Consider the following 14,938-nt stretch of genomic DNA (forward strand, 5'->3'; position numbering starts at 1 on the left):
ATGGGTAGACGAAATTGAACGTCACGGTCTACGCATAAGCCGAACAAACACGGAGTATATGGAATGTGACTACGGTGGCACAGATGCCCTAGGCTGGTATATTACTATCGAAAACACGCCGCTGCCTAAAGTCTCACAGTTCAAATACCTCGTCTCTGTACTGACCACAGATGCAAATGTAGACGAGGATGTCACACATCGGGTGAACACGGCATGGTTAAAGTGGAGATCCCTAACTGGTGTACTGTGTGATCCCAGAATGCCAATCAAAACCAAAGGCAATATATAAGACCGTGGTCAGACCCGCACTAATGTATGGCTCAGAATGCTGGACTATGAAGAAAGCGCATGAACAGCAAATGCACGTGGCCGAAATGAAGATGCTGCGCTGGGCTGGTGGTGTCACGCGCCTTGATAAAGTGCGAAATGAGCACATCAGAGGGTCCTTCAAAGTCGCACCAATCGCAGAGAAGCTAAAGGAAACCCGACTGAGGTGGTTTGGGCATGTTATGAGGCGAGAAGATGACTACGCGGTAAAGAAAGCCATGCACATCCCAAGTCAATCGAGAGGAAGAGGACGACCACCAGCAACATGGTGGTCCAATATCGAGAAGGAGATGAAAGCCCAAAACCTGACCACATCGACAACCCGGGATAGAATATCCTGGCGCCGAAGTACGAGGAGGCCCGACCCCAGCTGAACTGGGAAAAGGGCAGGAGAAAGAAGACTGTTTACTAACGTTACTAACATAGGCTAAGGACACATTGTTACTAATACATTGTATGGATTTAATAATCTGAAAATAAATTGATTGATTGATTGATTGATAACAGCCAACGAGAAGTTAGCATTGAAATGTATGGTATCTACCTCACTTGGCGACTGTGTGACAAGGCCACCAAGTAAGGTTATTCCATACATTTCGTCTCTGGCGACATCACCATGGCGTCCTAGAGAGGCATGGCTCTTATTCATGTATCAAACTATCAAGCATCGCCGACTCGACTAACTGCCAGTTTCAATAACTCTATCTATCGATAGCTGACAGTTACTTTCATGCGATTTTGACAGAATTCTACTTTGTATGTGTCAAAGTCGTATGACAGCAACTTTCAGCTATCGATATAGTGGTTTGCAATGGAAACCAGCAATCATGTAAACAAACCAAATTGTCACGATTACTCCGTAATCACATACATTTTCGATCAATTTATGAACATAGTCTGATTTCAACGAACACACCATTGTTTTCACATTATCTTCAACACGATTTAACTTGTATTTATAAGTTAAATTTGTTAAAACATTTGCAACGTAAAAATTTCGAAGTATTTGACAAGCTGTCATCTTAGTTTTTTACTCATCGAACTCTATAAGTCATTGAAAAGTTAGTGTTGTTCGTAATCTGAAGTTATCTTTTATTTTTAATTTAATAAATTATTTTAATTTAATATTATTTGAATACAATTTAAAAAAAATTCAAGAGCTTAATATAATTAACCAAAACTAAAAAAGGAAGAGGAAGAAATGAAAAAGCTCGACGGCATTTTAGACATGGCAAGCGATGACATAGTGGTTCCATTTATAATTACGGTCACCGGCGACACTTCTGATAGTGATGATGACGAAGACGAAGATTTAAATTTGTTTTAATAAACACTTTTTTTTATATATAATCAGTTTTATTTTATAGTCTATGGCTTATATATTTAATCTAATTAGAACACTATGACATCACTATGGGCATAAACAATACGCTGTCAATGTCAGTCCGCCATATTTGTTTACATGATTGCTGGTTTCTATTGCAAACGACTGTAGATAGAGTATCGTTCAACTGGCAGTAAACAGCATAGAACACAACTCACAGATGCGCCCGGTAGGGGCAGGGCTCGCGCGGCTCGGGCGCGGGCGCGCGGTCCGGCGCGGCGCCCCACGCGCACACCTGCCACAGCAGCGTGCCCGTCGACCACACCTCGCTGTGCGTCTGTGGGATTTATAACAGAATGATGTAAGACACGAGTGGAAATTTAGATTTATTGGTGAAAAATACTTATACAACATATGCATAGTAGGAATAAAGAACAATAGGCTGCCTTATTGCTAAGAGTGATCTTGGTGACTCTTAAAGTTAGCCATCTACAATGGATTAGTAATTAAGTAACATTGATTGACAGCTAGTCTCATTGGCTGATCCATCGACCAACAAACGCTCCAGTTTTCGCTAAAAAGGTTTACGTACGGTGGTAGTACCTCGGTCTACGGTTCAATCAAATACGTAGCTAAGGGTGAGGCCCCATTAGTGATCTTACAGTCGGTGTCCCTCCGCCGTCCATGTGACGTGATACGGCCACTGCTGCAGTGTTTATTGGCCTCACGCTAAGAAGAAGGTTAGTGTTATGTAAATAATGATCATACGGTGTTTGTAACGCGGTCGGGCGCGACACTAGCCGGCGGCGGAGGCGCGGTGCTGTAGCGGCCGAGCACGGCGCGAGCTGATGTGTCTGAACCACGAACCAGGACGTTCTCGGTGCAGAGGTCACTGGAAAAAAAGTATGTAATTTTATTATTGTTCTTTTGTACTTGTTTTAAAGAGCAAATCATAGACAATCAAATGAAAGAAGAACAATATAGCTTTTGTAGTCATCCCTTGCCCTGTTCCGAAAGTCGTCCACCTTCCTATCTGGAGCATTTTTCATAACATTCGACTGGGTGAGACTTTAACTATTTCATTCGTCACATTCTGTTCTCTAGTTACTAAACTGTCCAGCACTATTCGAGATATAGTGACGTGTATCTATGTCGATAAGGAACCCGTGTAGTGGCAGCAGATGGGTTAAACCAGTAGTTTATGAATTATCTGTTCATTCGCTCATATACTTATCAAAACCAGTAACCACACAATACATACCCATACACAAGTCCGTGCGAGTGTAGATACGCAAGTGCGGCCGTAACGTCACACTGCAGGCGCAGCGGCACTCCCGCCTCGTTGAGAGCCGCCATCTTGTCGCGGTGAGACACCAGGTACTGTTGCAGATCCTGGAGAATGATTGGTTAGTTAATTACTGTAATGTAAGCCCGAGGACGCAGTAGGACGGAGTATTTTTTTTTTCTTTGTGTACCTAATGTCCGGTATGTGCTGTATGCACATTTAGATTATCACAAAGAGTACACAGAGCAAGAAAACTAGGAGGATTCGAAGAAAACAATAAGTAATATCACACCGTTAAAAACCAAGTCAAAACTATTTTTTTTGTGCACTGAATAATTTTTTGATAGATTGATAATCTATCTAGTCAAGACTCCGAAGTCTACGAACGCACTGACACATTACTATCTCTAGCACCTAATTATTATAATTGCATCTTATTTCGACAATAGATTGTTTAAACAATCGCGTTTGTCATCTTTATGTACCCACCGTTTCATCTCCAGCCATTGTTTTAAACGATAACAAATTTAATTATGAGTTGTTAAGATTACAATGAACAGAGATTATATAACATATCATGTGTAATATGGGTGTCTAGCCTGAAATAAATGAATATTTATTTATTTATTATTTTATTTATAACATCCAGAAGCATAGATAGTGAAGCTACTCTACTATTTCCACGAAACATATTATGTACCATGTTAATGGTTACGTTTCAGTGGCATAATTCTAATCATAGTAAATAATCATAAACTATAAGAAACATCTCCTTTTTTTGTTTTTTTATTGGTCATTGAATGTATCTAAAGAAAAATGTTTGCGTAGCATGCATTTTTTTTCGCCTTTAGTTCTCCCACCCATAAACACGAGACAACGTCGTGTCGTACTCTCTCCTACTCTCCCATTGAACACCTGGGAGTGGGAAGGAGACGTTTTCTCTTCACGAAGTCATCGTTATACTTTTATAAATGCAATGCCCTTATCTAACAAACCATAGACAAAACCAACTCACCATAGAGCACAGCTCAAACAGCAGTATCCACGGGTCCTCTTGCAGACACCTGGCGACGTAGCCCAGCACGTGGTCATGTTGTACATCGCGGTATATCCTGGCTTCTTCTAGAAACCTAGCCTTCTCCTCTGAAGTCGCGTTCTGGTTCAGGATCTTCACTGCGACTGTTGAAGTTGAGCCCTCTGTGGTTTCGAGCTCGCCTTCTACTATCTGTGAGAAATTGTGGGGATTTTAGCACATGCTGAGTGTAGGTATTTTCGTTGATCGCGACATTACGTGTTTATGAATATGTTTCGTTTTAGTACGAATTATGGCAATAGGTTTTTTTTACTTAATTTGGTCTTAAACATAAGTATACATAATGGTATAGGTAATATTCTTATTTTATATATTTACCTAGTTTTCCTACTGTAACTACAAGGACACAAAAACAGCGTACTTTATCCTCAACCGGTCTACAGTCATCACGGTTCCAAGAACTATGATCGACATGCAACTACTCATGGTCAATAAATCGATAAACATTACGACTAATCAAACACCAATGACCAACATGTGACACGCTCTGTTTAGTTGATAGCAAAAATTGAAGAGATTAAAATTTACTTGAATTTGGTTCTCTCGGGATTTTGAATCTAAAGCATTTTTTAAAAATAAACTAAAATATTACGTACTGTTGCCCAGCAGTAACGTTTCTTGAAAATTATGAAGTAGGCAATCTTTATTTATTAACTTTATATGGCTTAAAATATAATGAAATAGGCCACTCTTACTCTTCCGAACCAGCCTCGCCCGATCTCCCGGAGATACTGCAGTCTGCTGCGAGGGAAGTCATCGGCCCCTGAAACAATCACTATATTAAAACAAGTTATAATATTTCAGCCCCACATCTAGCAGTTAACCACGGATGATGATGATGACATATGGTGGGATTAAAGCTGATGGTCCACGGACTGGAGGGTGATCCTTTGTGCATATCAAAGTAGAAACCCTCTAGTTAGAGTTTTAGTTACACTTTTACTTTTATATTCAGCCCAATTCATTGGTGTACCAATGCTGGGAGAAGGCCTCAACATCCTCAATCCTGATGTCCTTACCGTCACCGATTGCTTTCAACTTACGAGTAACACACACACACACACTCACGCTTTGTACTAATGTACTCCCTTGCGGGGTAGGCAGAGATGCATTGCTGCACTCACTTTTCGCCAGAGTGTTATGTTAGTCCCAATGTAATAGGGGGGGCGGGCCTATTGCCATTTTACGGGCACATCCAAGACCCGAGAACAAATATCTGTGTTTAAACAAATATTTGCCCCAGCCGGGAATCGAACCCGGGACCTTCGGCTCAGTAGTCAGGGTCACTAACCACTACGCCATTCTGCCGTCAAACTTACGAGTAAAGTAGTAAATATAATTATAAATGCTCACCGAACCAGTCGGCGCATCTCTCGAGCGGGTCCTGCACGCCGCCCAGCGCCACCGGCAGCGGCTCGAACTCCACCACCGACTCGCGGCTCGCCGCCCTGCGGACACACATGGAGGTTAGACAAAGATATATGAAGCTTGCAGTGCTAAATGTGAATGCAGCCGACATATCCATACGGGCGCACGGTGAGATTTCTTTTTTCTATCCTACGGTTATCGATTCTACAGCAGATGTAGTGTGTTTTACTATTATTTAGTAGGCTCTTTCATCTATTTACCACCTTCAACCAAGAACCCTAATGTAGCACTTTCTGAGCCGCGAGCACAGGATTCGAAACCTCCGTTTACGTTGCATATCGTCAAATGTCACTGTCAAAATGTAAGGTAAATTTGTTAGTTCCAAAAGTGGCATTTGTTTTTTCCATATGTTTGTGTAGATTCGAAAGTAGTGACAGTTGACGATACTGTTCTTTTTCCATATGTTGTGTAGCTTCGAAAATAGTATCGAATCCTGTGCTCGCGGCTCAGCTCTCCCTTAGCCCTTACCTATTCCGCTCCTCGTTCTCGCTCACAATGTAAGCTGCTGCATTATTGTTGGCGATGTTCTGCATCTCCCGCAGCGAGATGGGCCCGTTGTTGTTGTCCTCGGACACGTTGTTGTTGCTGGGCTCGCTGAAGCCCGAGTCCGGGGCGGCCGAGCGGCGAGACCCGTCCTGCAGGTGCGTCGCGCTCGCAGAGAACAGCTGCAGGGGAGAAGGAAACGTTAGTAAACCTCGGGTAATACAGTGGTTAAGATGATGATGTTAAGAAATGGCGCAGGGGTGGTACCGTCTGAGTTCACCTGGGCATCTACTCGTTGAGGCCATTTAGCTGCATCCGTTTTGAAGCTACTTGTACTTTTAATAACCATTTAGATACAAATATTAAATACAACTACATGTTAGAAATCCCGTCTACCCTGAGCCCATGCAAAATTTTGGCCTCTCTAGGCTAACTGATTTGGTTAGCTGGTTATTAAAAAAATCTATGTTTGAAACCAAACTTAAAGTACTAGCTCTAAACATTCAATCAATATACTAATAGCTGTGTATATTTATCATAATTTGACTCATGAGCCATGAGAGCACTTTCTCAAAAATAATCATGGTTAAATACTATCTACATAAAACCACAATAGGTAGATACAATATTAATATAAGTTAATACAGGACAAACAAACACATCTAAACACGAACACAAACACACAATACTTCATGACATGAACATGTGCCTACCTGGTTGTCATTTCCTTGGTTTTGCTGGACAGAAAGAGAAAACATACATGTATTAGGTTACTGTTGTTACAACTTGCATTTTACATAACATAATGTAGCTTTTCCAATGAATGAACGTTGAATGGGGGACCTTGGCTTCGACCTACGAATGGCCTATTGAGCTTTTGTTGTCAAATGATTAAACGATTTGCATGGCTGCCTCGCAATCTATTCTCGTTTCATATAAATAACAGTGGCCGCTGCTATGATTGGTGCCTGAATAAAGACTACATATGCACACAACTAGTAACTGATAGAAGGTTAGAATAGCTATAATAATATGTGCAGTTTCATTGATAAGATCATCATCATCATCACAACCCATCACGTCCCCACTGCTGTGGCACGGGTCTCCTTGCAGAAGAAAGGGTTTTAGGCCTAGTCCTAGATAAGATCATAATACATAATTATTATTACTTTTACGGTAATACAAAAACCATGAACCTGAAATAGGCAAAATTATCTGTCGGTAAAAAGGAAGTAAATTATGTAATTTATTATCTAGCAGAAGGATGGTCGTTAATCACAATCCTCATTAAAGTTATTATACAACTATGTACAGCATATAATAAAAGGCGGGCAATTACGTAAAGTGAATTCATTCATTTACTGAAAATCAGTCCATTCATCGTGAGTTTAGTCACGCGATGTTTCCGATTAGATATTTCACACAAATATCATAATTCTTAACTTTTTTCCGGTGATCTGAGCCTTGTCATATTATTTTCAAACGACGAAGTTAATCATCAATACGAGATGACTTGATCATCACATAATCATCTACGGATTTAATCATGACCTCTGTCTGTGTACTAGGACTTACAACAATGGATGCAGCCTGCCTACCCCGCCCCGCCCTGTAAGGACAAAACCTGAATGATTTTAAGCTCTATAAAATACGGATAGACAAAACCGACGACCATATATTATATTACATAAAACAATGATTTGCTTTTTTCATCTAATAACCTAAAATCGATACGTTACACCTTTTAGGGGCGAGGCTGGTCAAATTCAATAGAGTACTCTAATAATATCGGACAAGCATTCAAGCTCGAAGAGTAAAAAACTAAAAGGCTTTTCAGTGATACGGTAGGTAGGTAGATTGATCGATCACTAGGCTATAGTTTCATATTGTAGGTCCCTTTTTCATTTATACCTGAATGATGTATAGAGCTAGGTTTCCTGTTACTTTGAACGTATGATCATGACCATCATCAGCCAGTAGTCACTAATGGGCATAGGCCTCTCCACAGGATAGTCACAACCACAACACTCCGACCTTGATCTTCCTTACCCAGCCACTACTGGCTAGTATTTTACAGTAGTACCTAGTACTAGTAGTAGTTAGTAGTTTAGCTAGCTTCAGAAAATGGGTTATTACCTGTCTACGTAGTCAGTTATTGATAAGGAAACTTTATAGTTAATCGTAATCGTAACATTTTCGCTATCATGACAAGTAGTTGGCGATACTGATGCATTGACCTCGTGGTCTGCAGTGCCGCTGCGTGACGTCACGCCGTGGGAAACCCTCGTGTGAACAGGTTGACGGGATTGTATTACAGTATGTGATCATTTTGTAATACTGTTACAATACTATATGCCTAACTACACACTAAGCGATAAGATACGTTGCCAATTGTTCACTGTTTCAGGCTTGGTATAAAATATGGGCCAGAGACCAGTACTTCACCCTACAGTCATACAATAAAAGTGTTTTTATTTTGGAAGAATACCTGAGGCATCACGCCTGAATTAATGTTTCAGTGTAACAGATCCGAACTTTTTAATTGCCTACTCCATTAAAAGTTTTAGCACTGAACCTTGTTAGCACAGAAAATATCGATATATCTACCGAATACCAGTAAAAAACCTTTTAGTACCCTATAACGGGTTCCGCGGATGTTAATGCAAATATGGGCATATTCCATTAATTGCGTAATGGTAGGTATTGTCTAGGGTTTCTGATTTCTCGACCTGTTTTCGTTCTCGAGCTTCGAGAATTCTCGAGCCCAAATTCTCGAATCTTCTCGAGTCTCGAGCCTTTCTAAGAAGACCGTTAGAAAATCTTTTCAAAATCCGTTACAAAATCTTTTTTTTTTACTTTGTCAACTTAATCACAAAGAAAATACTCTCCTATTACTAATAAATTAGCTGTCTAGCTAGCTACTAATTACTTGTACAAGGTGGGCCAAAAGTAATCACCCTAGTGGAAGTTGCTCTCATTTGTGCAAATGGCCGCCAATTTCAAATCAATTTTGATATTGGTGGACTAGACAAGTAGGATACAAGAAGCCGTGGAGTGATACTCCCCAAGAACGCGAAATAATTGTGTTTATTCAGTTTTCGGATCGCTTTTTTTTCGTTTTATCTGTCATTTTTGCCTGCAATATCGCCCGATTTAACCGTTTCAGGCAGTTTTTCTGGGGTTTTTTGAAGTCCCGTGTTTATGTGAGTAAGCCCGTGTCTCTGGAAGCCCTTAAGGACAACATTCGACATGAGTGCGAGAATCTCTCGCCCGAAGTTTTCGCTGAAGTGATGAGAAATGCCATAAAACGAGCCCGTATGGCAATCAATTGTGACGACGCCTATTTGGCCGATATCATCTTCTCGACTTTACCAATAATATTGTAAATGTTCAAATAAACATAATAAAAAAACAGAATTGAAGTTTTCCATTTAGAAAAAAAATGAGAGCCAAACAAGATCGGATGACTTCTTTTGGTCCACCTGAACTAAGAAACAGTATTATTACCTTATCTTTTAATCATTCATTGGTATTATCAGTACAGCATCTAGCTTAAATGGAGATGAAACATAATCCTAACTAATATTATAAATGCGAAAGTAACTGTGTCTGTCTGTCTGTCTGTCTGTCTGTCTGTCTGTCTGTCTGTTACTCTTTCACGCCAAAACTACTGAACGGATTTGAATGAAAAGAGGATGGGCAAAAATATATGGGAGCTGGGACCACCCTCCAATAGCAATAAGACTAACATCGTTGGATAGGTCTTGTCAATAGGAATAACTTTTGCTTTGACAGCTTTGTTGTCACAGTTGTCCGTTCAGAGATATTTGACTTATAAGTTCCGATACTCGTCAGTTCATCTTACTGCTATTGGAGGCTGGACCACCCTCCAATAGCAGTAAGACTAATGTCGTTGGATAGGTCTTGTCAATAGGAATAACTTTTGCTTTGACAGCTTTGTTGTCACAGTTGTCCGTTCCGACCGTTCCGTTCAGAGATATTTGACTTATAAGTTCCGATACTCAACAGTTCATCTATCAAATAAATATTCAATAAATAAATCAGCTATTGGAGGGTGGTCCAGCCTCCAATAGCAGTAAGATGAACTGACGAGTGTCGGAACTTATAAGTCAAATATCTCTGAACGGACAACTGTGACAACAAAGCTGTCAAAGCAAAAGTTATTCCTATTGACAAGACCTATCCAACGATGTTAGTCTTAATGCTATTGGAGGGTGGTCCAGCCTCCAATAGCAGTAAGATGAACTGACGAGTATCGGAACTTATAAGTCAAATATCTCTGAACGGACAACTGTGACAACAAAGCTGTCAAAGCAAAAGTTATTCCTATTGACAAGACCTATCCAACGATGTTAGTCTTACTGCAATTGGAGGGTGGTCCAGCCTCCAATAGCAGTAAGTTAAACTGACGAGTATCGGAACTTATAAGTCAAATATCTCTGAACGGACAACTGTGACAACAAAGCTGTCAAAGCAAAAGTTATTCCTATTGACAAGACCTATCCAATGACATTAGTCTTACTGCTATTGGAGGGTGGTCCAGCCTCCAATAGCAGTAAGATGAACTGACGAGTGTCGGAACTTATAAGTCAAATATCTCTGAACGGACAACTGTGACAACAAAGCTGTCAAAGCAAAAGTTATTCCTATTGACAAGACCTATCCAACGATGTTAGTCTTAATGCTATTGGAGGGTGGTCCAGCCTCCAATAGCAGTAAGATGAACTGACGAGTATCGGAACTTATAAGTCAAATATCTCTGAACGGACAACTGTGACAACAAAGCTGTCAAAGCAACGGTTATTCCTATTGACAAGACCTATCCAATGACATTAGTCTTACTGCAATTGGAGGGTGGTCCAGCCTCCAATAGCAGTAAGATAAACTGACGAGTATCGGAACTTATAAGTCAAATATCTCTGAACGGACAACTGTGACAACAAAGCTGTCAAAGCAAAAGTTATTCCTATTGACAAGACCTATCCAATGACATTAGTCTTACTGCTATTGGAGGGTGGTCCAGCCTCCAATAGCAGTAAGATGAACTGACGAGTGTCGGAACTTATAAGTCAAATATCTCTGAACGGACAACTGTGACAACAAAGCTGTCAAAGCAAAAGTTATTCCTATTGACAAGACCTATCCAACGATGTTAGTCTTAATGCTATTGGAGGGTGGTCCAGCCTCCAATAGCAGTAAGATGAACTGACGAGTATCGGAACTTATAAGTCAAATATCTCTGAACGGACAACTGTGACAACAAAGCTGTCATAGCAAAAGTTATTCCTATTGACAAGACCTATCCAACGATGTTAGTCTTAATGCTATTGGAGGGTGGTCCCAATCTGCCCATTGTCATTTGGTATACATATGGTCTAGACCCTGGGAAAGAACATAGGCTACTTTTTATCCCGGAATTCCCACGGGAAAACTTTTTAGGGCGAAGCGAAGCGCGCGGGGACAGCTAGTAAATCATAATACACGGCATGGTATGCGTGTGTGTTGTTAAGCGGCGCAGGAAAAAGGAAAATTCTAATTGAATTAATTTTTATCTCAAGGCTCGAGAAATTCTCGAGTCTTCAGATTTTTTTCTCGTCTCGAACCAAGCCGAATTTCTCGAATCTTCTCGAGCTCGAGAATTCTCGAACAGAAACCCTAGTATTGTCCAACACATAAGGTTACATAGAACAAACACGCACGGAACAAGCCTTTTTCACGTCAAAATTATTTTATGTGGATTTGTGATAATTACTGTTCTATTTTCATAATAGATCTATTTAAAATACAGTTCCAAAATAAAATAAACTTATGTAGGTAGATGTTTATAAACTGAAAAATACCGTTCATTTTCCTGAACACAAATGAAATTACCTAACAGTTGTAAACTACGTCAGTACCTCATCAACGTAACTTTACCGAGCTCAAAGTTAACAAAGTGCCGCAACAATGGCCGTGTAAAACTCAAACTACACAATTCCTCTTAAACCTCGGAACAATGCCCCGCGGGGTACTGCGGGGCTCGGGACGCAAAAACCTGACACCACTCGTGAGTCGCGTCGTGCCAGCGAAAGTGTTACTTAAAGGTGTCGTGAAGGTGTCATGTTCGTCTTCCGTCACTGGTGAGAGACCAGTTACATAGGTGGAAAGTCCTATTCTGTAACTTCATATTCAGACTCGTACCTCATTCAGTACGAGACTGCCACCAAACCATACAAATGGCGCCAAATTTGAACCCAAACTGAATGTCGATAAGATATTCACAATGTTCAAAAACACACATTCGTTACATCACTAAATCAGAGCAATTCAGGGTTCCATCAGGGTTGATTGCGTATTTCCAAATGTCGTTTTAAAAGTTGTTCTTATTTAGTTATTTAGTGTGGATTTAGATTTCTTCGGCGCCAATGAAGTTACATAATCCTACACGTGTATTTATGTATGTTACTTCCATAATTTTACACGATATGACTAATAAGCTGAGTTAGACCTCACTACCAACACTGCTGAGATATGAACAGAGCCAAGCTAATAGCATCGCTGCGTTATGGAATAATTTATAATTAATGGTAATAGAACAAGATTGGTCGAACATAGCTCATATTGGAGAAGTAACTCAACGTGTCAGAATACTAACAATACACATGGATGTGTTAATCAATGATTTTGCTACACCTAACAGCATCATCACGGATATTGGTCATATTACAGATTATTACACCCGCTAGCTTATAGTCTTTTAATTGTACGGCAACGTAGCGGATTCTTATATTATGTCCATGTGATAACAATCTTATATTTCCATTGGTTAGAAAAACAATACTTTTCTCAGACAGAGATTGCAAAATTGTGACTGGTCATGGCCAATCGCAAGAAAGCCCGCAAAAATCGGAAACCTTTGACGTGCTTAACGCCATTGCCAAATATGAAATACTTAAGCCGTTTAGGCTAATATTTTTCCTATATATACATAAATTAAAGAAAACAGCGATAGACTGGTGCATTTCTGGTAACAGCTGTTCCGAGTGAGGTCAACGCAGGCCCTGCATATCAAAGGAGGTACTTGCAGGCAGATTCCACACGCGAAATAGATTAAGAATAATGGCGCAAGACATTGGTGCCAAAAGAATAAGAATTGCAGAGAGCTACAACATTGACATTCCTTCACGTCGAGCGGATCAGAACCGCGTCAACCATCCCGGAGCAGTGACATGTGATGGAACACGCCAAAGGGCACCGAGCAAAGGGAACAACGAGTACAATCAATGTATGATAAAATTATCTAGATATTGTAAGTGGTAGGTGTTTTCTTTATTTCGTCAAACTCAGATATTTGTTCTAGGTGTCACACAAGTCCGAGTTATTCCATGGATCCGAGTTGATCCGACTGTCTCCAGTCACCGTCGATATTATTTAGCATTTAAAAATATTATATTCTATTATTTATTTTTGACCTCGTGACATTTTGATGAATAATACAAATTAATGATGTCATTAAAATTATTGCGCATCTCGATTCATAAGATGCATCCACAAACCGTGCATATAAATGGTTCAATATCAATATTATCATCTAAGCGAGTTTTCAATAATCACCTCCTCAAGGCCGCCTTGTATTGTGTATTTTATGAGATCCGTAGTGGAAAAGATAAAACGGCGGCCAAAGGAGTAGACAACGAAACGGGACACATTGTATATTATCACATAGTTAACCTGTACATCCTGTAGGTTTGCTGGTAGAAAATGCTTCTGGCATTAAGTCCACCTTTTGTACATTTATACATGTGTATATTATAAACCAGTGTTTTTCAACCTGTGGGTCGCGACCCCCTGGGGGGTCGCGAAGCTTCTGTAGGGGGGTCGCCAAAGGGTGAAAAAACTGGGTACTTTATATAGTAAAAAAAAATAAAGACAATTAGTATTAAGAAAGACTCTTACTTTAAAAATACTTTTACTAAAAAAAATCTTAAATGCGAAGGTTGAGCTTGTTATTTATTAATTAAATTATCCCATCGTGTATCTGTTTTAGTACAATAGACCACATCCACACAGTAAGGCAGATTATACAGAAGACTGAAGAGTATAATCAGCATCTGTATCTAGCCTTTGTGGACTATGAAAACTCCTTCAACTCCATCGAGACATGGGAAATTTTGGAAGGGTTGCAGAGATTTCAAATCGACTGGCGCTATATCGAGGTGTTAGGAGTCTGTACGATGCCGCTGGACATGGCATACATATAAATGGCGAGTACATGTAACACCTCTGCTTAGCGGACGACATCGTTATTATGGCAGAATCTCTGCAGGAACGCAGCTGGATGATGGAAGTGGCCTAAATTCCGGTTCCTAACGTGTAGCCCTCGGGGTATAAACTTGGACAAAACGAAAGTCATGCTCATCAATGCTTACATCGAACCGGAGCCGGTGATCGTTGGTGAGGCAACAATCGAAATCGTGCAAGAATATGTCTACCTCGGGCAGACTATTCGGCAAGGCAGAAGCAACTTCGACAAGGAGGCTGCAAGGTGCATCCAACTGGGTTGGGCTGCATTCGGGAAAATTCGTCAGCACATATTCTCCTTGGCCATCCCTCAGAGCCTGAAGACTAAATATTTCAACCAGTGCGTCCAGCCAGAGATGACATATGGTGCAGAGACGTAAGCACTGACGGTAGGACTAGTCCACCGATTTAAAGTCACTCAGCGTGCTATGGAGAGAGCTATGCTTGGGGTTTCTCTGATAAATCGTATCAGAAATGAGGTTTTCCGTCAGTCGGAGGTCGGAGGATTAAGATTACTGACATAGCTGTCAAAATATGCAAGCTGAAGTGATAGTGTGCTGGTCATATCTGCTGAAGAACCGATAACCGCTGGGGTAAACGAGTTCTCGAGTAGAGACCACGAATAGGCAAACGTAGCGTGGGAGGCCTTCCTGCCTGGTTCAAAGACGACGACCACAAGTATTTTTTTTTGTAAAGC

General features: G+C 40.5%; 1 protein-coding gene across 1 annotated transcript in view; it reads right to left on the bottom strand.

Moving 5' to 3' along the window:
- Positions 1-14,938, bottom strand: part of LOC105380280 — a 40,681-nt gene that overhangs the window by 15,411 nt on the left and 10,332 nt on the right. Inside the window, exons 3-10 of the mRNA XM_048627105.1 lie at positions 6,654-6,677; positions 5,926-6,122; positions 5,383-5,477; positions 4,725-4,792; positions 3,952-4,161; positions 2,913-3,043; positions 2,420-2,543; positions 1,870-1,988 (exon numbers count right to left, since the gene is read on the bottom strand). Of these exons, the coding sequence (XP_048483062.1) occupies positions 1,870-1,988; positions 2,420-2,543; positions 2,913-3,043; positions 3,952-4,161; positions 4,725-4,792; positions 5,383-5,477; positions 5,926-6,122; positions 6,654-6,677 (968 nt within the window). The remainder of the gene's footprint in view (positions 1-1,869; positions 1,989-2,419; positions 2,544-2,912; positions 3,044-3,951; positions 4,162-4,724; positions 4,793-5,382; positions 5,478-5,925; positions 6,123-6,653; positions 6,678-14,938) is intronic.

This window comes from Plutella xylostella, chromosome 17 (assembly GCF_932276165.1).
Source record: "Plutella xylostella chromosome 17, ilPluXylo3.1, whole genome shotgun sequence".
Classification (NCBI taxonomy): Eukaryota; Metazoa; Arthropoda; class Insecta; order Lepidoptera; family Plutellidae; genus Plutella; species Plutella xylostella.